General features: G+C 32.1%; 2 protein-coding genes across 2 annotated transcripts; both read left to right on the top strand.

Annotated features, from left to right (window-relative positions):
* Window positions 1-3,820: 3,820 nt before the first annotated feature.
* Window positions 3,821-14,533, top strand: LOC129910142 (tectonin beta-propeller repeat-containing protein). Its single transcript, XM_055987415.1, has 7 exons — window positions 3,821-4,646; window positions 4,725-4,889; window positions 8,982-10,723; window positions 10,789-10,935; window positions 11,041-11,154; window positions 12,971-14,231; window positions 14,297-14,533. The coding sequence occupies exons 1-7, from the start codon at window positions 4,158-4,160 to the stop codon at window positions 14,333-14,335; spliced, it is 3,957 nt and encodes a 1,318-aa protein (XP_055843390.1). The 5' UTR covers window positions 3,821-4,157; the 3' UTR covers window positions 14,336-14,533.
* A 2,472-nt stretch (window positions 14,534-17,005) lies between these two features.
* On the top strand, window positions 17,006-22,081 carry LOC129911170 (ankyrin repeat and MYND domain-containing protein 2). Its single transcript, XM_055988877.1, has 3 exons — window positions 17,006-17,327; window positions 20,731-21,495; window positions 21,561-22,081. The coding sequence occupies exons 1-3, from the start codon at window positions 17,130-17,132 to the stop codon at window positions 21,804-21,806; spliced, it is 1,209 nt and encodes a 402-aa protein (XP_055844852.1). The 5' UTR covers window positions 17,006-17,129; the 3' UTR covers window positions 21,807-22,081.
* The last annotated feature ends 1,919 nt before the right edge of the window (window positions 22,082-24,000 follow it).

The raw sequence follows: 24,000 nt of genomic DNA, 5'->3' as shown, positions 1-24,000 counted from the left end.
TTTCATGTTATTTTTTCCTTTATGCAAGAAGGAAAAACGACAAGTACAAATTCATGAAAAGCTCAATAAAAATTTATGACATTAGAGGATTTACACTGACAAACTTATCGGACAGATGGATTGTCATTTTGGTTAGATGATTTTTAAAGTTCACACTTGTCAGACAATTAAAGGCTTGGCCACACCGGAGGCTACATGCGGTAGCGGTACGGGTAATTGTATGAAGGCTTGGCCACACCGGAGGGTACGCGGTAGAGGTACAGGTAACGGTACGGGTATTTGTATGGAAAAAATTCCAAACTGACACATCAACGTTCGGGTGTGGAATTTTTTTAATACAAAAATATCGTTGCCGCTACCCGTACCGCTACCGCATACCCTCCAGTGTGGCCAAGCCTTGAAAAAAATTTAAAACTGACACATCAAGGCCTGGCCACACCGGAGGGTATGCGGTATAGCGGTAACTATATTTATACTAAAAAAATTCCACACCTGAACGTTGATGTGTCAGTTTGGAATTTTTTTCATACAAGTACCCTCACCGCTACCCGTACCGCTACCGCATACCCTTCAGTGTGGCCAAGCCTTCAACGTTTAGATTTTTTTCATACAAATACCCGTACCGCTACCTCATACCCCCCGGTGTGGCAAAACCTTTGAGGCACTCCCAGACCGAGAGCTTTTTTTTATAAAAACAAAAATCCAAACATTCAGGTTTTGAATTTTTTCATACAAAAAGCTGTTGCCGGCATTTATATCGTCGGTTGACGTTGATGTGGGACACACAGTAAACAAAAAGGTGTTTTCTTTATTTGTTCAAAATAGTTTCTGAATTGTCAAAATAATAGGGGTATTCACGATCCGATGCAACTGGTCTAGTATCATTGCAAAAGTGCAAAAGTGTAAAATCTTACAACACTACAACAACAAAATATATCGATTGAAATTTTACAATGGTCTTGCACTTTTGCTATACCCTAACCCTATTGCAAAATAAAAATACAATGGAGTAAAATTATTTTTGACAGATGGCAGCTCACCGTCGCGTCGCCCATGATAAACAGTTTGTCTTTTTTATTCTGTTTATAATGGTTGTCGCTACTCATGTCCCGTAATTTAGTTTCTTTTGATGTAAAATAATTAGTGAAAATTAATTAACCCGAACAAAACAAAGAATTAAGGCTTAACTACATTCACCACTTTTTGAAAAAGTACAAAAGTGAAAATATTTTTTTTCTCGCTACCGGTATTTTTTTGTAAGAAAGAGTTTATAAATTGATTTTTGGACGAAAAAATAAGCTTTCTGCATCATTTGTTTTAATTTTCTAGCCCGAAACAACATACAAAAATGCGTTTGAAAATTTTCACTTTTGTACTTTTTCACTTTTTGAGCCAATGTAGTTAAGACTTTAAATTATAAAAAATGGAAAAAAAGAAGAAGCAACGGTGGAGGAAAAAAAACATCAATCATACTTCAATATTACTATAGATAAGAAGAGAGGGGCGTTCACGATCTATTGTAAAAAAATAAAATTTTACATTTTTACTAGGCCTGTTGCACCAGATCGTGAATACCCCTAATATCATGTTTCTTTCGTTGAGTTCATAGCCCTAAAATTGTTTGTATGCTTATTTTTGTACCCATGAAGCCTAGTATGCAGATCAGGCTATAGTTCCCACTACAAAAATTAATTCTTTCCAGAATTTATCCGAGCCAAAATTTAAGTCATAACTACAATGACCTAAAAAGTGAAAAAGTGGGAAATTTATATAAGTACAAAATTTTTATTTCCTTCTAGCGCTATTTGTTTATGGAAAAAACTACAAAAATTGTTTTTTTTTTTACCAAAAAATAAGCTTTCTGCATCTTTTAATTTTTGTGTTGGAAAAATTCTCACAAAATGAGTTTGAAAATTTTCACTTTTTGACTTTTTGCAAAAAGTGGCCGTTGTAGAGTTATACTACGTTTCCACCTATCCTAAATCCGAGATTTAGCTAAGTAGATTTAGCACAAATCTCGAGTTTTATTCTGAATCTCGGATTGAAAGTAGGCGACAATCTTATACTAAGTTTCCACCTACCCTAAATCCGAGATTTAGCTAAGTAGATTTAGCATAAATCTCGAGTTTTATTCTAAATCTCGGATTGAAAGTAGGTGAAAATCTTAGATTTAGGGTAGCTGAACCCAAATCTGAGATTTAGCGAAGTAGATTTAAAATAAATCTCGAGATTTATTCTAAATCTACTTAGCTAAATCTCGGATTTAGCATAGGTGGAAACATAGTATTAGATTTAGGGTAAATCTCGAGATTTAATCTAAATCTACTTAGCTAAATCTCGGATTTAGCGTAGGTGGAAACATAGTATTCAGCCTTAACTATAGGTGTGTTTTTTTGTTTATCTATATAGATTTTGTGCAAAAAAACGACATCGAGATTTTTGAAATCAAAACAATTTACGTGTTAAAAACAACAAAAACTTTATCTGTATAGATTTTTGAAAAATCCAGATAATTATCCAGATTTTACTTTCTCTCGATAAAAACAGTAGTGCCAAGGTACTTTATTTGTTGTGTTCATACAAAAATATCTGAAAATATTAACAAAAAAAAAAGCGGAGAAAACGAGGTTTGAAAAAAACTCTCATAGAAAAAAATAATCAAAAATTTGTTTGACATGGTTGCATTGAAATGTTAATATATCGAGATATACGCAATGCACTTTTCAGATAAAAGTCTTAAATGGATCCTGATAAGATTGTTGAACAGATATGTATATAAAATTACCAAAGTTTTTTCGAGAAATTAGAAATAAAAATAAAAAAGTTTTCACATTTGATTTTTTAAAAATCGAAAAAAAAATTCAATATGGCTACCTTCAAACGCTTATAACACAAGAACGACGCAACTAATGTTAATGGTCATGGTCTTAAAATGTAGCTAAGAATATACAGATAATTTTTGGTTTTTTGTGAAAAAACAATTTTTTTGAATCCAACATGGATGCCATGGCCATATGAAAATTTTTGTTTGTATCCAACATGGATGTAATGGCCTTTCCACTTCGGAGTAAAAATAAAAAAAAAAACAAAAGCAACATTTTTGACAGACAGCTGCCAAAGTATATGTACAGTGGTGCCAAATGTTTGAATGGATTTCAAAAATCTCGATGTCGTTTTTTTGCACAAAATCTATATAGATAAACAAAAAAACACACCTAATATTGGCTCAAAAAGTGAAAAAGTACAAAAGTGAAAATTTTCCAACGCATTTTTGTATAGTTTTTCGGCGTGAAATATTAAAACAAATGATGCAGAAAGCTTATTTTTTGGTCTAATAAACAATTTGTATACTCTTTTTCACAAAAGCCTTAAAGGCTTAACTACATACACCACTATTTGAAAAAGTAAAAAAGTGAAAATATTTTTTTTCTGGCTAGCGCAATTGTTTTGTGAAAAAGAGTGTATACTCTTTTGTTTATTAGACCAAAAAATAAGCTTTCTGCATCATTTGTTTTAATATTTCACGCCGTAAAACTATACAAAAATGCGTTTGAAAATTTTCGCTTTTGTACTTTTTCACTTTTTGAGCCAATGTAGTTAAGGCTTTATACATACCTTTACCAAGAGTTTACACCGATACTTGAATTACCCCTACAAAACAACAAGTGATAGACAAAACGATGCACGCCGCCGCAACCTATTGTGTTGTATCCTTAAAATTTAATAAAATGTAGCTTTCTTCTATTACTTTTTTATGTCAAAATTCAAAGCTGTCAAAATGACATTTTGATGTTTTTAGGTGTTCTGTTCAATTTTTTGGTTTTTGCAAACAAGGATATCAGAACAAGAAAAGTTTTTAAAAAAATATTAAATAAAAAAAAACTTTATAATTGTTTTTACAATTAAAAGAATAATACAAAATTTATAACAAAATGGCATGAAATAACATTACACAAAGAGAACACTCTCCAATTTACAATTTAAGAAAAAAAGAGTATTTCAAGAAAAGGATTTGGGAATAAAAAGTTGAATCCCCTTTTGCTCTGTACGCATGCATGACTATCGATTTCGCAAATTAATTTTCTCTCAAAGAAATTAAAACAGTCATCTTGTGATACAATCTAAAGAGGTGATTTATTCTAATTTATCGCCACAAAATGCCGAGCAGTCTATTATTTGCCACGAATAGTGAAGGCAGAGTTTACACATTGTCCACATCGTCGTCGGGATGGCGAGAATTCCCCTACCTTGGGCTAGAGTTCAAAAAAATCTCTGCAGTAACAAATTTTATGTGGGCCATAGGCGGGGACAGACAAGTGTACGTTCATGTGCACGGTCTCGACGTTCCAATTCGAGTTAAAGAAGAATCTTATGAAAACGAGAGATGGCTGCCAATCGAAGGGTTTTCGAAGACACTTTTACCAACCGATCGGTATCATTTCTCTTCCATGGATGGAACAATTGATAGAAATATTGATAAAATCCGATTGCCATCGATGGCATGGCAGTGGGAAGGTGATTGGCATCTTGATTGCACTTTAGATGGTCAACCTCTGGATCATGACGGGTGGACGTATGCTTTGGATTTTCCAGCAACTTATCAAGTTAAAAATGCATGGAATTGTTATGTTCGCAGACGAAAGTGGGTATGTTGTCTTTTGAGTTTGAATCACTTTACAAATAAGTGATTCATTTTTACTTATGTGAGTGTTTTTTTTTAACAGGTGCGTTTTCGACGTTATAGTGCTTTGAATAATTGGTGTGCTGTGGCACCACTGCACAAGGATCCGACTCAAGAACCTTTTATTGATGTGGCGATTGGAGGGTTGAATATCCCAAATGCCCCTGCTGGCACAATGCTTGTTTGGGCAGTGACTGCTCATGGGAGAGTAAGTAATTTTTTTTTTATTTTTGTTTTTGTTTGAAACTGACAAAAGTTTCTTCTAAAATTGGCAAATGCTATTGCCAAACATTCACCTTTTGGCTTTTTGTTCATGTGGGTTAGGTGGAGTTGTTGTTAAGCTTCATGATAGGGTAGATAGGTAAGAAAAAATAGCGGTTGTTATTTTCTCATTCTTAATATCTAAGCGAATTGCAATTTATTTTAACGTGGCTTTGTATTATTTTGTTTTTTCATATCAAATGCTTTTATAAGATTCAAAATAAAAACAAGAAAACCTTCTGTTTTTAGTTTTGTAAATGTCAGTTGTTTTGTTATGCATCTAACTTTTTAATACTCCAGCTGCTCCTCGTCCAACGGAAAATTTGACACGAATCATTTTCTCTAGATATTTGGATAGATCGAGAATGGATTCCTTGCGACGTTTTTCCTTATTGTCATTACCACTACCTTGGGGCTTTCCTTTGTTTTCCATTTTTAATGATTATTTTTTTTTTTTTTAGATAAATTAATGAAAAATTATTAAGAATTTTGTTGTATTTGATCTTCGATTCCGAGAGCTCATTAAGGTGGAAGCTTTGCCAAGTTATCGATTTCTCAATGTTGCAAGAGCGAGGCAGTAAAAAACAAGGAGAGCAAAATTCCTTTTTCATTTTGATTTCCACAACTTCAGACTGATGGCATTTTTTAAAGAAAAAAAGGTTGTCAGGTCACTGTGAACGTAAGGTCTGGCAGTCCAGGGCCAGATTTCATTTAATTTATTAGTGTAATATTTATATTGGTATTCGATCATATATTTTGACTTTTGTTAATTAAAAATTGGGCTTGATGATCGATATGAAAACAAAGCAATCAATTTAAAAACTTATTCATTCTTTCCCAATGTTTCTCCTGTCTTTTCCGGCTTCATCAGATTTAGATTTGTTAATTCTTAAATAGTGGAGTAACTAAAGCTCAAAAATTGGCAATATAAGGGAACCCGGCCGAACAGCTTAGATTTTGATGATCTTTTTTTTCAAACGTCGGTAATTAAAAATACTTTAAAGTCTATAGATTAAAAATTGCCGGTGTTACCGTTTTGAATTTTTAAATTTTATTGAAGATTTTTGTGAACAAAAAAATTTTTCTTAAATTTCATAAATTAATTGATGCCAAAAGATTGTCTAGGAAATTCAAGGAAAAAATATATATGGGAGTGAGGGACAATATTTCATCGTTCAAGCGATAGATGCAATTTTCTTATTAATTGACTTCAAACACAAAAAAAAATATTTGAACACAACGGCAACACCTACAATATTTAAATGTACATTTTTAAAAAGCTAGAAGCTTAGTCATATTTGTAAAATTAAAATTAAGTTAATTGAATTAAGGACTTTTGAAAGAATGGTAACTCAACTCAGATTCTTGAAAAAAAAAAATTATTGAAAAAATCTTAACATGTGGTTTTTAAAACTTTTTCGTAATATAAAATGCATTTTTTTCAATTTTTTTTGGCCACATTTATTATGATTTGAAATTATAAAAGGTAATGTCAATATGTATTACGGTTTATGAAAAAAATTAAAAAGTTTTTCATTTTCAAAGAACTTTTTTGAATAGAAGTTTTGGAAAAAAATTTAACTTATTTTTTTTTTAAGTTCAACTTTTAAATATAAAATTATTTTTTATTAATTTACTAACCCTTACTGTTGAAAGCTAAATAGCAAAAATTTAAAGTTCTTATTTACCAAAGTCTTCGAGAAAATCAATTATTTCAATGCAAAAATTCAGTTTTTATCAAAAAAAAACCATTGAAATTGAAGTAATTTTTAATTTTTTTTTAAACTGTAAAATATATTACCTTTTCCTCTTCGGAATTCAACTGATAATATTTATGGCCAAAAATTTTTTTAAAATAAATTCATATTTTATTAGAAAAAGTTTGGAAAAAATTCATTTAAATTTTTTTTTTTTACATTTTTTTTTAAATTCTGATTTTGAGGACCATTTTTTCAAAAACTCTTCATTAAATTTAGTAGATTTAAATTTAAGAGATAAGAATGAGCTTCTGGCTTTTTAAAAATGTATTTTAAAATATTGTAGGTGTTGCCGTTGTTTTCAAAATATTTTTTTTGTGTATGAAGTCAGATTGTGAGAAAATTGCATTTATCGCTTAAACGATGAAAGATTGCCCCTTACTCCTTTATACTTTTTTTCCTTAAATTACCTAGAGAATGTTTTGCTAAATTTAAGCAAATGAAATTTAAGCAAAAAAAAAATGGTTTTGTTCGAAAAAAATTTAAATTTAATTTTAAAAAACAATACGGCAACATCGGCAATTTTTAATCTATAGACTTTAAAGTATTTTTAATTAAAAATCGTCAAAATCAGAGCTGTTCGGCCGGGTTCCCTAATAATTTGCTTAAGTTACTCTACTAAAAATCAAATTACAAAAAGAGATTTTAAATGAATAAAAAACTAATGATAACAGGTACATTTAATTAAATTAAAACTATTTGATTTAACTATTGCACTTACTTTTTGACAATTGATTCACATTACTTAATAAAAATTGATATATTAAATTTTATCCAATTTAGTTTTTCCATAAATAAAGCAGAATTTTATTCTTATTTAGAAATTATAAATTAAGAAAATATGATTTTGAACAAAATTCTTTTGATTTTGATGGAATAAATAATAAAGGATTTATTAATTATTCAACATAAAGTTACCAAACAGGCACTGGTTGGACTATAGAGTGAGAGTTCTGAACAAAGTTTAGTTTGTACATTCGCAACACGGAAAATACGTTTCCATCAGTGAATCTAGGGACTCAGGTGGACAACATCTGTCCAATACCCATAAGGTTTTATTAGAAAAGGAAAGGTTAAGTCTGGCAATATCTTTCATATTTTTAGTGAATTGACAAAATCCATCCCTACTTTTTGATCTCTTGCAAACTCTTAGCGAGTCTTTATACGGCCGATAAAATGCACAGCTGCGGCAGTGATTGAAATCTTTTCTTGTCACCTTGGTAAGGTTAAACGATCATAGTTCCACCAGAGGGAACAGCATTTTGTTATGTTTGACTGGGCAAGAGGCAACATTCGTCGATATTTCGACGAATTTTACAGAATCTCTTCCAGTAAATTCTTTTCAAGGTGGAAGGAGTTTAGAACTTGAAATTTAAGTTAAAGAGTATCCATTTTTGTGACCTGAACAATTTAATTTAAATACTCTCCAGTTCTCCACTATGTTAAAGTTTGCTTTACATGTTTGTAACGTCGAGTACATCTTTGCAACTCTTAGGTATGGCCTTACCTTTTTCGCATTAGAAAAAGATTCTAGCTTACTTGGGGAAAAGACATTCAATCCTGTAGTTTTGTTTTTGACAAAATTCTAAACTGAAAAGTAGTACAAAATGCATCTAAATTAGGGTGGTTCCTATAGGAGGCATGCAGTTGGATCTTCGCCAACCGGTTGGAAATGTTGAGAAATATTTTCCCAATTTTTAGATTTTTTTTTTACTTCCTTCCTCTCCTGGATTTAACATGTTAACCAATCCTATGATTTTTATAGTTAATTTTGTATGGGTTATTCCATTAGATTCGCGAATTGTACCGGGAGATTAAGCAAATAAAATAGAAATCCGCAAAAATTAGAGAATTTGTTCGCTATTTAGAACTAATTGATGTCCATCCATGGTAGAACTTCAGAAAAGAAAAGTATATGGACCACCTTAATCTATGTAAATATTTACAAATATTTGAATTTTTATAATGATATCTGAAGTTGTTTAAATACAAGGGAAAAATAAATAGCTTCTTACCTTCTCATTAACTTTCATTGTTTTGGAGACAATTTTTTTCAATTCATGTCATGAAAATTGCATTTAAAAGGGTCTATGTTTGATAAGTATAAACTAAATTTTTCATATTAATGTTAACACAGGTTTATTACTTAGTCCGCAATTGAAAATATTTTTTTGTTAATTTTAAAATTTTTGAACTTCTATGGTCACTGTGACGTATGTGTAACATTTTTTTGCAGTGTTAATTTGTTTTTTTTTTTTTTTAATTATTTTATTTATTTGTAGGCAATGTTCCGTTCAGGAGTTAGTACAACTTCACCTGAAGGACTTCGGTGGACAGCAATCAGCACCCCAATTGGGTGTGAAATCGCCCAAATAAGTGTCGGTCCTATCGGATTAGTTTGGGGAGTTTTATACAATGGCCGTGCAATTGTTCGTTCTGGTGTTAGAAGAGAATGTTTAAGTGGAGAATCATGGCTAGAAGTCAAGCCTCCTGGAAATGGTATTAAAATCTTACAAGTGTCAGTAGGAACCGATGCTGTGTGGTGTGTTACCAATGACAATCACGTATGGTTTCGAAGAGGTGTTAAAGGAGACGCAGCTGGAATAAGCGAAGATGCAGCCATTGGCAGTGGTTGGGTTGAAATGGTGGGAAGTATATCTATGGTAGCAGTTGCTGCCAATGATCAAGTATTTGCCATTGGTTCCGAAGATCGTAGATTATATTTTAGATCAGGTGTATCGGCTTCAGATCTAACTGGCAAAAAATGGCGCCTACTACAATGTCCAATGCAAGTTAGTCGGACATCAAGTACAATGAGTTTAATGTCACGAAAAAGTGGTGGATCTTCACCGGGCTCAAAGCATCGAAGTATTTGTAGTTTATACAAAGAGAGAGCTGTAGTTGAAACATGTGCAATAATTGAAAATGTTGGTCAAATAGAATCCAAAGTTACTGACCCATTGCGTCACAAACCAGATTTGTGGAAGAATAATTCTGCTTCACCTCCGAATATAGGAAGTTTGAAAGATCATCGCAGAAAACACGTATCTATTCTGCAAGAAAACTCACAAGCTTCCAGTGCTCCTGCAGCTGATATTGGTGAAATAACTGGAAAGCATTTTGAAACTCAACTCAAGAATCCAAGAGCTTGGTCTCCAGTTCGAAGTGTCGGCTCAATTGTTGGCACAGAAGCTCATCCCGAAAGTGATTCGGCAGTATTTGACGCCGATTGTACCAGAGACTCGGGTGTATTCGGAGAAGACGATGATCATGGTGGGTCTCAATATTGGGCGGAATTTGAAGTTATGTGGAATTGTATGACAGCTGGGGCGCTTGTTGTAGACCCTTTAAACTTGCCCAATTGGTTCAATGATAGTATTTTCTTGGACAATAATGAAGAGTTGATCCGCGAGTGGCGTTTAGATATTATTAAAAAACTTAAAGTCAGTGAATCAGCCTTGAAATCATTAAAATATAGTAAATATGAAAAAGCTGTTGAAATGTCATCATGGATAAAATCGGGAGAAGCTCGCGTTCAAAAACCAGGAGGATTGTTTGAAGACTGTCACATTGATCTAGAATGGGTCAGTTCTTGTTCACAAGATGCAGGTTCAGGGTCGGGCACGTTTACCGTGCTCAATCCAGATGGAGTTACGACGAAAATTCAATTCTCCTTGTCGGAGATAACTTGCATTCAGTGTTGCAGTGAACCTGGATCACCTCGAATATCTATTCATGCTCCACGACTTCCAATTGGTTGTTCTCCAATAAAACTTATGTTTGCTGGTGATACAGAAATGGAAGACTGGATATCTCATCTAACCTCGGTATGTTGTCAGATTAACGAAGTATTGGGAAAACCAGGTAACAACTCAATCTGGGCCACCACTGACATGGGCGATGTGTTTGTCTTTGATCCGAGTAATTTGAAGTCACTTCAGTTTAATGATGAGAAAAATGCATATATTGAACATATTGATGTTTCTGCTACTGAAACGCCATACTATAACACTTTGTATAATGGGTTAGTATGTCTGTTTTGTTGTTGCCATTAAAATTAGTTAATTTTGAATTTTTTTCCAACATCAGAATGGCACCTGGAACAAAACTGACAATTACTGGATGTGTTTATGATGATGCTGACCAAATTCGATTCGACTTCCAATGTCATCCATTTATAAAAGTCAGACATAAAGTAGAAAAGCTTAGGGTCATTGCAATGCATTTAAATCCAAGGTAGTTTATTTTCAAACAAAGATTTAAGAATTGAAAAACTTTAAATCTAAAAATTTATAAAACAAAAGCATATCTATAAATTTAAACAAATATCTTCCATTGCAGGTTTAATGAAAATGTCATTGTATTGAATTCGATGGAAAACTCTGAGTGGGCTTCTGAAATTCGAAACTCTAATATGGTATTTTCGCCAGGTGCAACTTTTACGTTGACTATTCGGTGAGTAATTTTCAACTTTAACCAAGCTAAGCTAAGTGATTATTAAAATAATCAAAATCCCACTTACTAACTAACAGTTTGAAATGACAGTATTGACATAACAGAAATTTTGGTGTTCACGAGCTTCATCAATATTTAAGTCTTACGGCTAAAGTTATAGCTATTTCACGGGTGCTAATCCGATTATCAGAATCTTTTATTCCATTTATTTGTGATGTTTACTCTAAGTAATTTTTCATTTAAGTTAAAAAACTTAACGTCAAATTTGAGATTTAAACGTGACCAATCGAGTAAAAATGTAACACCTCTTTTTTTCTCTTTAAATATCAAAAGAATTTTTTTTTACTAATTTAACATCGCTGATTTTAAATCTGCCCTCAGTTTTATTTTTTCTAGCAGCCATAGTTTGGGTGATACAAGTACTAGGGAAATGCTTAAAATGTAACAACAACAAAAAATTTATTATTGAAATTTTTTATCGGGAATATCTCCAAAACGCGAGCTCATAAGAAAATTCTGATTTCGGATTCGAGTTCAGCATTATTTACTTAAAAACGGGAGCTGATAGACAATTTTTGACTACGGATTCGAGTTCAGCACCCCAAAAACCCAAATAAAACGAAACCCTTGTTGTACAATGCTATTATTAACAAACTATTATCAGAACAACTTACTTAAGTCCCAATAAATGCTCAAAATTCTGAAAAAATCTATTTTGTCCCAATTGCTTTTTTATGGTGGAAAGTACTATTGTAGTTTTCCTGGCCCTTTTGTGTATCGTAGATTTCCAACTGAAATTTATTAACACCCCTAATGAACTATCTAATGCATTTCAGCTGGCAGGTTACTATCTCAGCTTTTGGCTTGTTACCAGATGTTGTTGGGTCAGACTTGGCTTCATAGGATTAGCCTTTGAAACTAGTCGGTTGGGATACAATATATTGCTCATTAACTTACTATTAAACCGTCTGAGCCAACCCAACCGTAGCGTTAAAATGCTTGTACTTTTGTGTAAGAAATTATTCAGTTTAAAAGCCTAAAATTGTTTTCACTGGTCGTCGCTAGCAGTCATATACAAAAAGATGAGCTTAACCTCTTTTAACACCTTTCAGTATATTTTCTTTAAATCTGTCTCAAAAAAAAAAGATATCGATCTCAAGAAAATGTTCTGAAAAGTGATAAAAGATCTTAAGCTCATTTATAGCCAAACAAGCGACATTTCGCTCGGTCCTCAAAATTTTGATTTCTTATTTATCAAAATTTGGCTCTTAAAAATTTCGAACTTGGAAATTTAAATTAAATATAAAACAAATTTTAACAAAGACAACAAATTTCCTTTCATTTTTAGTTTTCATATACCTATAATTTACAAATTTAATTTTGTTCCGGCAATGAACATGAGAACCAAAATGTATTAGCAAAATGAAAAGCAAATAATAAACCAAACTTATCTGTAAATAAAAAAAAAATCTCATGCAAAATTGCATTCGTTTTTGTGGTACATTTTTGAAAGCGGATATTTTTGGCTTCAAGATTTTTTAAATTCGGCTCCTTGCCTCTAAAATTTTCTGGCAAAACTGGACGACCACATGATGAAGTAAAAATCACTATTATTAGCATTTAGTGCAAAACTTCTTCTATTTCGCTGTCGCTGCTCATTAGAACTTATTATTACAAAATCGAATGTGAAAAATCCTAAACACGCAATGATTTTCGTACAGCCTTGTGGGTATATCTTTTTACTGAAGTGCAATTCAGAATTTATTTTCTCTTTTAATTAACTTATTTAATTGAATTGTAATACTTTTCCTTTTAGATCAACATCAACTGGCTTCAAAATAACTGTCAATGATGAATTCTTTACGGATTTCGTTCACTGCACTGATCCAGATGCTGTTACATGCTTGTACGTCAGTGGGCGAGTAAAACTTTTCAATATAATTTACCAAAGCCCATCGGTTATAATTCCACTCCGTGATATATTTTGGCGTCAAATTGGTGGTCACATAAAGAAAATATTCTCCTGCAACGAAGGTGTTGTATGGGGAATCAGCTGTGACAGTACAGCATGGGTATACAATGGTGGTTGGGGTGGAACTTTTCTCAAAGGCCTTGAAAGTAGTTGCGGTAAGATAAATACGATGACCGATTCCCATAACTTTTATGTTTACGAAAACCAAAGATGGAATCCACTTAGTGGATATACGACAAAAGGTTTACCAACTGATAGACACATGTGGAGTGATGTAACTGGAAAGCACAAGAGGAGTAAAGAACATACAAAATTGCTATCCATGCATTGTGAATGGGTAACAGATTGGATGGTTGATTTTAATGCTCCCGGAGGAGTTGACAAAGATGGTTGGCAATATGCTGTTGATTTCCCTGCATCATACCATGGTTCGAAAAAAATAACCGATTGTGTTCGTCGAAGACGTTGGTTGAGAAAATGTCGTCTTGTCACAAGTGGTCCTTGGCAGGAGCTTGGGAACTCAAAAATAATTGACGCTTCTATTCTTCATGTAAATGATTCATCTGATCCTTATATTGCTCTCTGGGCAGTTGCTATTAATGGAGATGTATTGGTTAGAAATGGAGTTAGCCAGTTGAATCCTAAGGGTGAATCTTGGCAGCATATACCCTGCGAGCAACCACTCATCTCTATAAGTTTGGGCACAAATAGAAAAGTATGGGTCGTCGGTAAAAATGGAACTATTTACTTTAGATATGGTACAAGCTCACAAAATGCCCTAGGTGATGCTTGGCAACCAATTGAAACTCCTCCGGGAGTAACTTTTAAAGTTGTATCCGCCGGGGAAATGGGAGTATGGGCTCTCGACTCGAATAACCGTTTAGCGGTGCGCAAAGAAATTTGTACAACATTCCCAGAAGGATCTCATTGGCAATTCTTGCCAAATATTCCAAACATTCCACCTCATGGTGAAACTAATGTAGGATTCAAATCGATTTCCGTTGGCAAGGAAGTGTGGGCGACTTCGTTGAACGGAATCGTTTGCAAACGATGCAGTATAACAAAAGAAAACCCAGCTGGAACTGGTTGGCACATAGGCATTCCTGTAAGTATATTAATAAACATTATTCCCATTGTCAGTTATATAATTTGTATTTTTGTTTATTTCAGGGTCAGTGGCAGCATATATCCGTTGATGGTTATAATTAAACAAAACATTCTATTTATATAAAAAGTATATTGATTTTCACAAATGCATTTGTGTATGTACTCGCTTCATGATATTTATACATTATATATATTATTTTATTTAATAATCGGCAAATTATTTATTATAAAAAATATTATAATTATTAATTAATAAAAATGACAAAGTAAAAATGCTCTTTCAAGTTAAGTTAACGATTTTTATATGATTCTCAAATTTACAAATCCTTAGCAATAAAGAAATTTTAAAAAATATGCACAATAAAGAACTGAGGCCTAACTATTCCAAAAGTGTTGAATTTACTTTGATAAACAAAAGGTCGATTTAGTATTTTAGCGGATGTATGTAGATTCAAGATATCATACGTTAGACGAAATTATGATTTGCCTATTAACAAAACAACTACCTGTTTTTGAAGCCAATCTTCATTGGCGAGGTTATTTGAAATTTGTGTAACGTTTCTCTTTCACTTTCCTCTGTGCAGTACATTACTAAACCGGGATGTCTTGATTTTTATTTTACGTTAGCCAAAAAATACATAAAATTAGTGGTTCAGTTCAATGATAACAGTTTCGCTACATAAGCAAGAGATCGAAGGTTTGAGGACTATTTATTTATATATTTGTAGATTTCTTATGCTCAATGTGAACCTCATATTAACGTTTTCCGGACCAAAGAAATTTTCGGGACTAAACTTGACAGAGTGGGAAATTATGTAGGTACTCGGCCTTATCACGAATTCCATTCGTATCGAAAATTTGCTACGATTCCCGTAAAAAACGATCACGGAATTCTTTCATAATAGAAAATTTCATACAAATCGTCGCTATGATTGGATTTTGTGATTGTTTTTTCGGGAAACGTAGAAAATTTCCAATACGAATGGAATTCGTGATAAGGCTGTCTATCTCGTGAACGCTCTCTTCTACAAAAAATAGCAAAGTTGAATTGAATAGCATTTGATCAAGTTTTGCATCAAAAGTGCTACTTTTGTATAGAAATAAATTTAAAATATAAAGATTATCATAACTTGTTTCAGACCATTTTGCAGTCTCTCTTTCAAAAGTCTTTTTACAGTCTCTCTATCTCTCTCTCAACTCTCAGAATTTTGACAAACTTCCTAATTTAGTAGGTACATACAAAGAAAACCGATAAGAACAGGCAAACAAATTTGAAAGAAATGACAAAATTGGTACTGGCCGATTTTTGATATACAGGTTAGTATTGATGATGGCTTGCATTTTGTGAAATGTCCTGTAGTTTCGGACATCGGACGTCGAAAACTGTTTCGGACGTGCCAAAAGAATTATACAAAAGTATTATTCTTGAAACTGCCTTTAAAAATTTTCTTGTATCACTACTAATTAAAACACAAAAATTGCATACTTTTAGGTAAATCAAAAAGTGGTCGAAATTGAGTAATAAGCCGTGTTTTATCATTTATTATGTTGATCTGGATATATTTTACACGTACAAACCCGACTAACAAATTTGCTCCTATAAAGCTTTACAGGTGTTAATTTTGCTCCTGTAAAGCTTTATAGAATGTATAATGTTTGTTTTGAAAACTGGGGGTAGATTCTATAAAAAACGAAACGAAAACGATCATTCGTTTTTAAAAAAACGAAAGCGAATTTGCTACAGATACAGAACAAATTCTTTCGTTTTTCAAATTGTATGAACCAAACCGTTCGCACACACGAAAACGATTGTTCGTTTTCGCCATACAGAATCTCAGCCCTGGCTTCTATCGAGATATATCATATTTATTGAGCCAGAAATTTAGTACCTATTTTGGTAAAAAAGATGGCTATCGGACGTGATCGGTAGAGAGAAAATAAGAAATAGAGTATAAGTTGGAAAATAATTTTTTTATATATAAATTCAACATTTTTTATAACAACCTCTATAAAGCCTTATTTCGTAACGTAAGTGATATAGTTCAATTAAAAAGTTAATAACTTGTAAGTGATATAGTTTCCTTTGCGATAAATGTTTCTTCGTTTTGTAAAATGGCCGCCATTAAGATCGCGGCAAGCTATTAAGATTTGGATTGCCTGTAAGTGAAGGTTTTGAGGAATTTCGGTAGTGCGCCAAAATGATTTTTGCATAAGACCGCTGTCTTTCTTACACAAACCAAAAAATAGTTTGCTTTGAACCTTATGCAAGTTAAATTGTTACTTGGGGAACACATGAATTCAAAACTACTTGGCAAGCAACTTGCAATACTCTCAACCCTTTTTACTTACAAACATATTTTCTTGCTATGTAGATATGCAAGTAGAAGAGCAACTGGGGTCGAATCACGGAATCACGTTAACGAACGTATGGCCGCTATCTGTCTATCTTTTTCTACTGATTAAATAGAGACGGCAAAAGTATAACGTGTGATCGTAATCTTGTGCCGTGATTAAACCCCTACTCTAGGCCGTAGTAAAAACAGGCTATAACAATAATTGTATGCAGAAATTCTTGAGGACTCTCTAGTTTTTTTTAAACCCTGTGATTTCGTTCAACCCTACAGCCCGCACAATTCACATTTATTGCAACAGTTCACGTCTAAAAACATCGCATCAACGTAACGTAATGTAATGTATCACAAACAAAATTTATGATTAAATTCACTTTTTATATCTGGCAACGCTTCAATCTGTCACTTGTCATTTCACAAAAGTGCTGCAAGGACATTGACATTTTTTTTTTACACAAAATCTGCGTATTGTTAAAAATTTTTGTGGGAAATATCTTTTTTTCAAATTGATTTGAGGGGCACGCTTTGTAAAATAAAATAAAAATATGTCTGAAAATATTGTTATCAGTGATTTACAAAAACAAATTTTTGAAAAACTATCCAAAAATGAAACGAACGAGTTCAAACAGTTGATAACTCATATCAAATCCACGGTGAATTTTGTCGATGAAAATGGAATGAGCCCCCTGCAGCATGCTTGTAGCAAAGGAAACATTGAAGCAGTCAAAATTTTGCTAGATCAAGTAGGTGTAGTAAATTTGTTTGAAAATATACAAAATGAAAACAGGTTGATTTTTTTTATTATGAATTTCATAAAATTTATATTTTAATGTTGCAATTTTTTTTCTTTCAGAAGAAGATCAAAAATGTGGGCTTTTATTTTCAAAATATTTATTATTATTACACAAGAAAACTTTATATTGGCTGTGTTATTATATTTATTACTTGCTCCTACCATGCTTTACATTTTATATAATTTGAATCTTACCCATACGACTTTTATCTAATTGAATTCTTTCCCAAATGTTAGATTTTATCGTATCTATAGGAAAGCTTCTTAGTAAATGAAGACAGTTGTAAGACGTTGAGATGTTGAGCTCTTTCAGATTCAATGTTAATGTTTTAAAACTGTTATCATTTGTAAAAGCATGCAATTTGAACAAAGAAACAGATCGTCTTAGGGCCATTTGCTGAATTGAAACTTAAATAATTTATGTTGAACATAAACTCTAATTCCCTACTTTTTCCTCTGCGTAAACTGTCACATAAGGATTTATGTAGAACCTAAATACTTAAGTTTCGATTCAGCAAACGGGTCTTAAAATCCCTCACTGCGTTGAATAGTTATAAAAGGAAAAGCCACTCTTATCTGACTTATATGTGAGGATCATCCTGATTCCCCTGAATTATTCAATATTATGCACCTAAAAATATAAATGTATATTTTGTCCACTTCGAATTAAAAAGAATTTATTACAGAAACTTAGGCAAGCGTTTTCCAAAATCCTTTAAATTTTCACTTGATCAGGGCCAGTAATTACACCTTATACCTTGTATAAAACCAGTAGGACCACGAAATACTTCTGCACTTTCTCTGCTACTATGCGGCTCTTTGACGATCTTTCGAGCAAATATTTAGAAAGCTGTTCTGCAATCTTAGAGTTAGCGCCAGAACTCAAATTGGAAATATTTTTCCTGTGTTGCAACATTGCCTAAACCAACAAAAGCGCATTTAAAAACTTATGTAGCCATGTTAATTTGGACGAGCGCAGTTAAAGAACTAAGCTCCATTCCTCAATATTTGTTAGAAACGAGATTAAATTCATTTGTGAAAACTCTTACAAGGTTATACAATGAACCCGTTCTTCTGTCCAATTTGCATACGCTTAAGCATTAGGACCTCAGTCTAAGATACTAGACAGGAAAATTCAAAATTTTGGTAAGGCAGGTGACCATGGCACAGAGGAATAGGTAAATGACTGCAGAGCCAGGCATCGTGGGTTCAAGCCCAACAGTCGGCTCAGAAATTTTTTTCTAAAATCGCCAGCTTAACTGAAGCCACCTGTGCGATAACATGAGACAGATGTCAACGATGTCTCCCCTCTGTGCCACGTAGTTCTGTTGTTCTTTCTTTCTTTGTCTTTCTCTGTTGTATTAATGTCTTGTGCTGTATCAGCCAAATGGACTTAGTTTCCAAAGCTGCAGTGTGTCTAGTCTAGAAGATTTATCTTCAGATTAGATTAAATATGTAAATGTAGTTTTGGTAAGAAGGAAATAATTTATTAAATAATAATAATTTAATAATTTTATGCTAGTAATAACTAATAACTCTCCAACTAAAATTCAAGGGAACAGTCTGTAATGCGAAGCAACTGAACAAAAGTTTAATCCCGTATGTCTTTGCTTGTAACAGAGTTCTTTTTAAAACTTTAAAAACCTTACTATTCTGAATGCCCTCTTATCAATTAGAACCAAAGTTTACGAGGTTTTCGTGATTTCATAGGTGTTGGCTTTTGACTTGTGAAGATCACAAAATCCGATGTGTTACCTGTACTTCTAATCACTTTTTCATAAGAAAAATCAAATTCTTTTTTGATTATTTTAAAATTTTATTAATAAATAATAACGTTTAAATTTTAGATAAACCAAAGAAAAATCAAAAATTTTCAAAAATAGGCAAAGTAGTATCCTAAAATGGTATGAATTTTTTTTTTTTTTTTCAAAATTTAAATTTTTTTAAAAACTCTTAATTTTTCTTCCGCTTAATTTTGAGAAATTTTCGTTGTATTTTCATATTTTTGTTAAAGTTTTCTTCTTTGTCCGTTTTCCCTCAAAACATGTTAAAATCCACTTTGAACCGAAACTTACTTTAACTTACTGGGTGAACCTATTCTTTTGACCCATCAAAAAACCCTTTTTTTAGAAACATTGTAAAAACTTGGTTCCTGTCTCGGGTTGTATTCAAGTTTCGACGGTTCAACTTAACCGGCCAATGGCCCTTAAGTCAAACATTTTCAGATAGAAGATGAGGCATTTTAGAATCAATAGCGTACATTAATGAAACTTGTATGAAAACAGAACATGGTTTATTGTTAGGCGCCATTGCAGATCTAATTAAAATTTCAAATTCAAATAGATACCCAGAATGTTTAATAGACCGGAAGAAAACTAACCTGTTTTCAAAAATTTAATTTTTCAAAATGATACCTATTTTATTTTTCATTCCAAGTAGTATTCAAGAAATTAATTTGCAATTTAACAAAGACTTCTAAAAACTTTTGGTATGAATTTTTTTTTTTCAAATTTAACTTTTTTTAAAAACTCTTAATTTTTCTTCCGCTTAATTTTGAGAAATTTTCGTTGTATTTTCATATATTTGTTAAAGTTTTCTTGTAGTCTACTTTTCTTAAAAAAATGCTAAATGGGTTCTCCGATCTTTCTTATTTTTTTTTCCATTTCAGGGGCACACTTAAATTTTGTTCGGTCTACAACTTGATTTTGAATTTTCTTAGGGACTAAGGCACTTGGAATGACCCGTTTTCCCTCAAAACATGTTTAAATCCACTTTGAACCGAAACTTACCTTAACTTACTGGGTGAACCTATTCTTTTGACCCATCAAAAAACCCTTTTTTTAGAAACATTGTAAAAACTTGGTTCCTGTCTCGGGTTGTATTCAAGTTTCGACGGTTCAACTTAACCGGCCAATGGCCCTTAAGTCAAACATTTTCAGATAGAAGATGAGGCATTTTAGAATCAATAGCGTACATTAATGAAACTTGTATGAGAACAGAACATGGTTTATTGTTAGGCGCCATTGCAGATCTAATTAAAATTTCAAATTCAAATAGATATCCAGAATGTTTAATAGACATCCCTGCAAAGGAAGAAAACTAACCTGTTTTCAAAAATTAAATTTTTCAAAATGATACATATTTTTTTTTTCATTCCAAGTAGTATTCAAGAAATTAATTTGCAATTTAACAAAGACTTCTAAAAACTTTTCTTTACAAAGATCTGTAGAAATAAAAAATTGTTCATTGACAGAGATAACGGTTACAACGGATTACTTATGAATTATGAGTTATTATCAATGCTAGTTTTGTCAAATTCTATAGTTTTATTTTTTTTTCTTTTCTTTAAACAGGGCGCTGATGTGAATTTCAATCAACATGGTGCAAACTATACGTCCCTTCATTTTGCTGCTTTATCTGGAAACAAGGACATATGCAATTTACTTTTAGATGCTGGAATTAATCCAACTACGCTGAATTCTGTATCGCGAACAGCATCCCAAATGGCTGCCTTTGTTGGCAATTATACATGTGTCGAAGCGATAAACAACTATGTGCCAAAAGCTCAAATTGAACAATTTACCAAAATTCAGGGAAAACAAACAGACGACTGTTTGCCGCCCCAATTGCTAGATAGTTTTCATAAATTCGTAATTGAAGTTAATCTTCATCCAGTTCGCATTGCACTCAATCTACAAAGAAATGGAAATCTAATAAAACATTTGCCAAAACTCAAAAAGGTCCTACAGCTTATGACGGAGAAGGAAATGCATAAAAAGTACGATATAAATGAATTGATGGCATTTAAATATCATTATTTGAGATGGGTCATTTCTGAGATAATGCGTTGCGAGGAGCAATGCCAGCTGAGGAAAGAAAAAAACAATGAATCAGATGGCAAACATGATTTCATTGAATTGTTTGTTAAACGTGTGCTAAAGGAAAACAAACAAGGCCAATTAGACTACATTGAGTTCACAATCAGAGACTGCGTGCGAGAGTTTCCGTTTAGGGAGTGCACGATATTCCGTCAGGTTGTATCCCAACTAGCAAATAAAGAATCACCGCCAGCTTTGTTCGTATTGAGGAGTGCCATTAATGGACAACGTGGCTTTATTGTAAGTAATTTTATTTTTACTTTTACTCTGCCAGAACAAACTTTGATTGATTTTTTTTATTTCAGGATGAAATATCATTTTGTAGCACATGTGGAGAGGAGAAGCCAGATAAAAAGTGCTCAAAATGCAAAGCTGTACAATATTGCGACAGAGAGTGTCAACGACTTCATTGGTTTATGCATAAGAAGACTTGTGCAAGGCCAACATCGGCAGCTGGCAATTCTAATAATCTTTCTTCGACAGCAGATAACAAGATTGATATAGATGCTGGAGAGATTCAAGAAACACTCAAAAACTTGGTGGTTAGTTAAGTAGAAGTTGGCATGAGACAAATCATAACTAAATTTGAATTGCATTCAAACACACATTTATCGTTTTTTTTTATATTGTAAACTCTGAATAATTTTTTTTTTAAATAAAAGTATTTGACACAAAAAGGACTTATTGAGTACGTTAGATTTCAACGTAAACAAAACACACTAAATGCAAATTATATTAAAGAATATTGTGCGTTGCACTTCTGATAATGGTTTTTTTTTGTCTATTTGTAAGCTTATACGAAATAAAATATATGTGTTTGAAGGAACTGTGTTAGTTTAAATTAATAAAATGCAGTATGGTTATGCCTAATAATAATATGTAAGTAACTTTGTATTGGTCAGAAGAAAGCTATCCTATAACAAAGTTTTACTGCTTTGCGCACGAAATGGATAATGAAGATTTGAGATGGCTTTTTTTTTGTTAAATTTCGTTTTTTTTACAGATGGCGACTTGAATTTCTGTTCGATCAGAACTTCAATTCGTTTTGACCTTAAGTAGACTTTGTTTAACGAAAAAAAAAACATCAAAAGTTGCTGTTGGGTTGCTAAAATTATTAGCACATTGCAGAACTTCAAACTATACGTTAAATTGTGACATAAAACAAACCAATTCATTAAATAAAATTGACCTTATACCAAAAATCATTCATTAAAGAGAAAAACAAGTTCAAAAATACCAGTTGAAAACTGTTATAATATTATTCGAAATGGACATTTTTTATTAAAGACAGAAAGGTACACTTCTTATACTCATCCAATATTTTATTTTCAACAATTAACGTTTTCGGGAATAACAATTCCCATCTTCAGATTGTATAGCAAAAATTAAAATTAAAAATTATTTAAATAATTTTGTCAATAAAATTTAAACATAAATTAAATTAAAAAAGATTTAAATAATTTAACATCATTAACTCCATCTATAGATAATCCATTTATATACATACATAAGTAGTTCATTCGTTGAAAAATATTTCTGTCTTTAATATTAAAACTCATACAGTTTCTGAACGTATTTTGTACGTATAATTAATTTGACATTTTTTATATTTATATAATCAATTTAAAAGCGCCATTTAAAAAGGGAAATTTTTAATTTTGTATGCGATTGGACAGTTTTCAAATTTCTATTGGGAACTTTAAATATAATGGAGAGTGGGCCTAAATTAATTTGTAACAAAATTAATAGAAAATAAAAATGTCTTACTAAATTGATTCTTCTTTACTATTAACCAATTATTAAATAAAAGAATTGCAAACAAAGCAAATTGTAGACAAAGGTAGCAAAATACTTGTTCAAAGAAAGTTTTTTTTCGAAGTTTCACAAAAACTGCATTTAATCGATAATAATCGCAAAGTTTCAGTACGAATAAGTTACCAAATTCTGATATCACATAAAATAGTCTGTCATCATTTTCAGTTTGTACCATTACTTTATCGACGCTCTGTATTGTATGTAGGTATATGGATATTTATTTATCCTTTTGTAAATACACTTTTTACCCAAAATTGTGATACAAAAGAGAAAGTAATAATAAACTCCACAGTCCTCTATATCTGTGCATGGAGCTGGGGCCTAAATGGATATACCGATTACCTTGAAAATTGGAATATCGCCGTTTATGCCATTATTAGATAAGCGTAGGAGAAAGTATGTCCTACAACTCTGTCTGTCTGTTATACAATTGTGTCCGTCTGCGCTACAATTCTGTCTGTCGGCAGAATTTGCGGGGCTAATTTATGTATGTATATTCAAAAAAATTTTGATTTCTATTTGAAAGAATTTTGAATTTCTGTTTAACTTTTAACATTGACTACAGAAAATATGAACATTTTTTCAACTATTGAGTGCAGGTGTTATTTAATTTCGATTTATGTGTGTTGGTACCTAGGCCAAAGTTGTAATTCTTATTATTATGTAAGTCGTTAACGTGTACTCTGGCGTATACGTACTCTGTTTTGTATTTATTTATTGGAAAGGGAGAAAAGGACACTTAGAAAGCTAAGACAATTTATGTTTATGCAATCTGGCCATATGACACAATATTTTAAAGTATTTAAGACGCACCAGGGGTAAGCCTCCTAAAATTAAGAATCGCATGAAAGAAAAATGTTCGTCTATAGCTAGAATAAAATCTTCTTTAATTTTTCAAATGAAGATGTGAACGTGTTTTGGACACGTTTC

This window comes from Episyrphus balteatus, chromosome 2 (assembly GCF_945859705.1).
Source record: "Episyrphus balteatus chromosome 2, idEpiBalt1.1, whole genome shotgun sequence".
Taxonomy (NCBI): domain Eukaryota; kingdom Metazoa; phylum Arthropoda; class Insecta; order Diptera; family Syrphidae; genus Episyrphus; species Episyrphus balteatus.
This window is presented reverse-complemented; position numbering and strand designations above follow the sequence as displayed.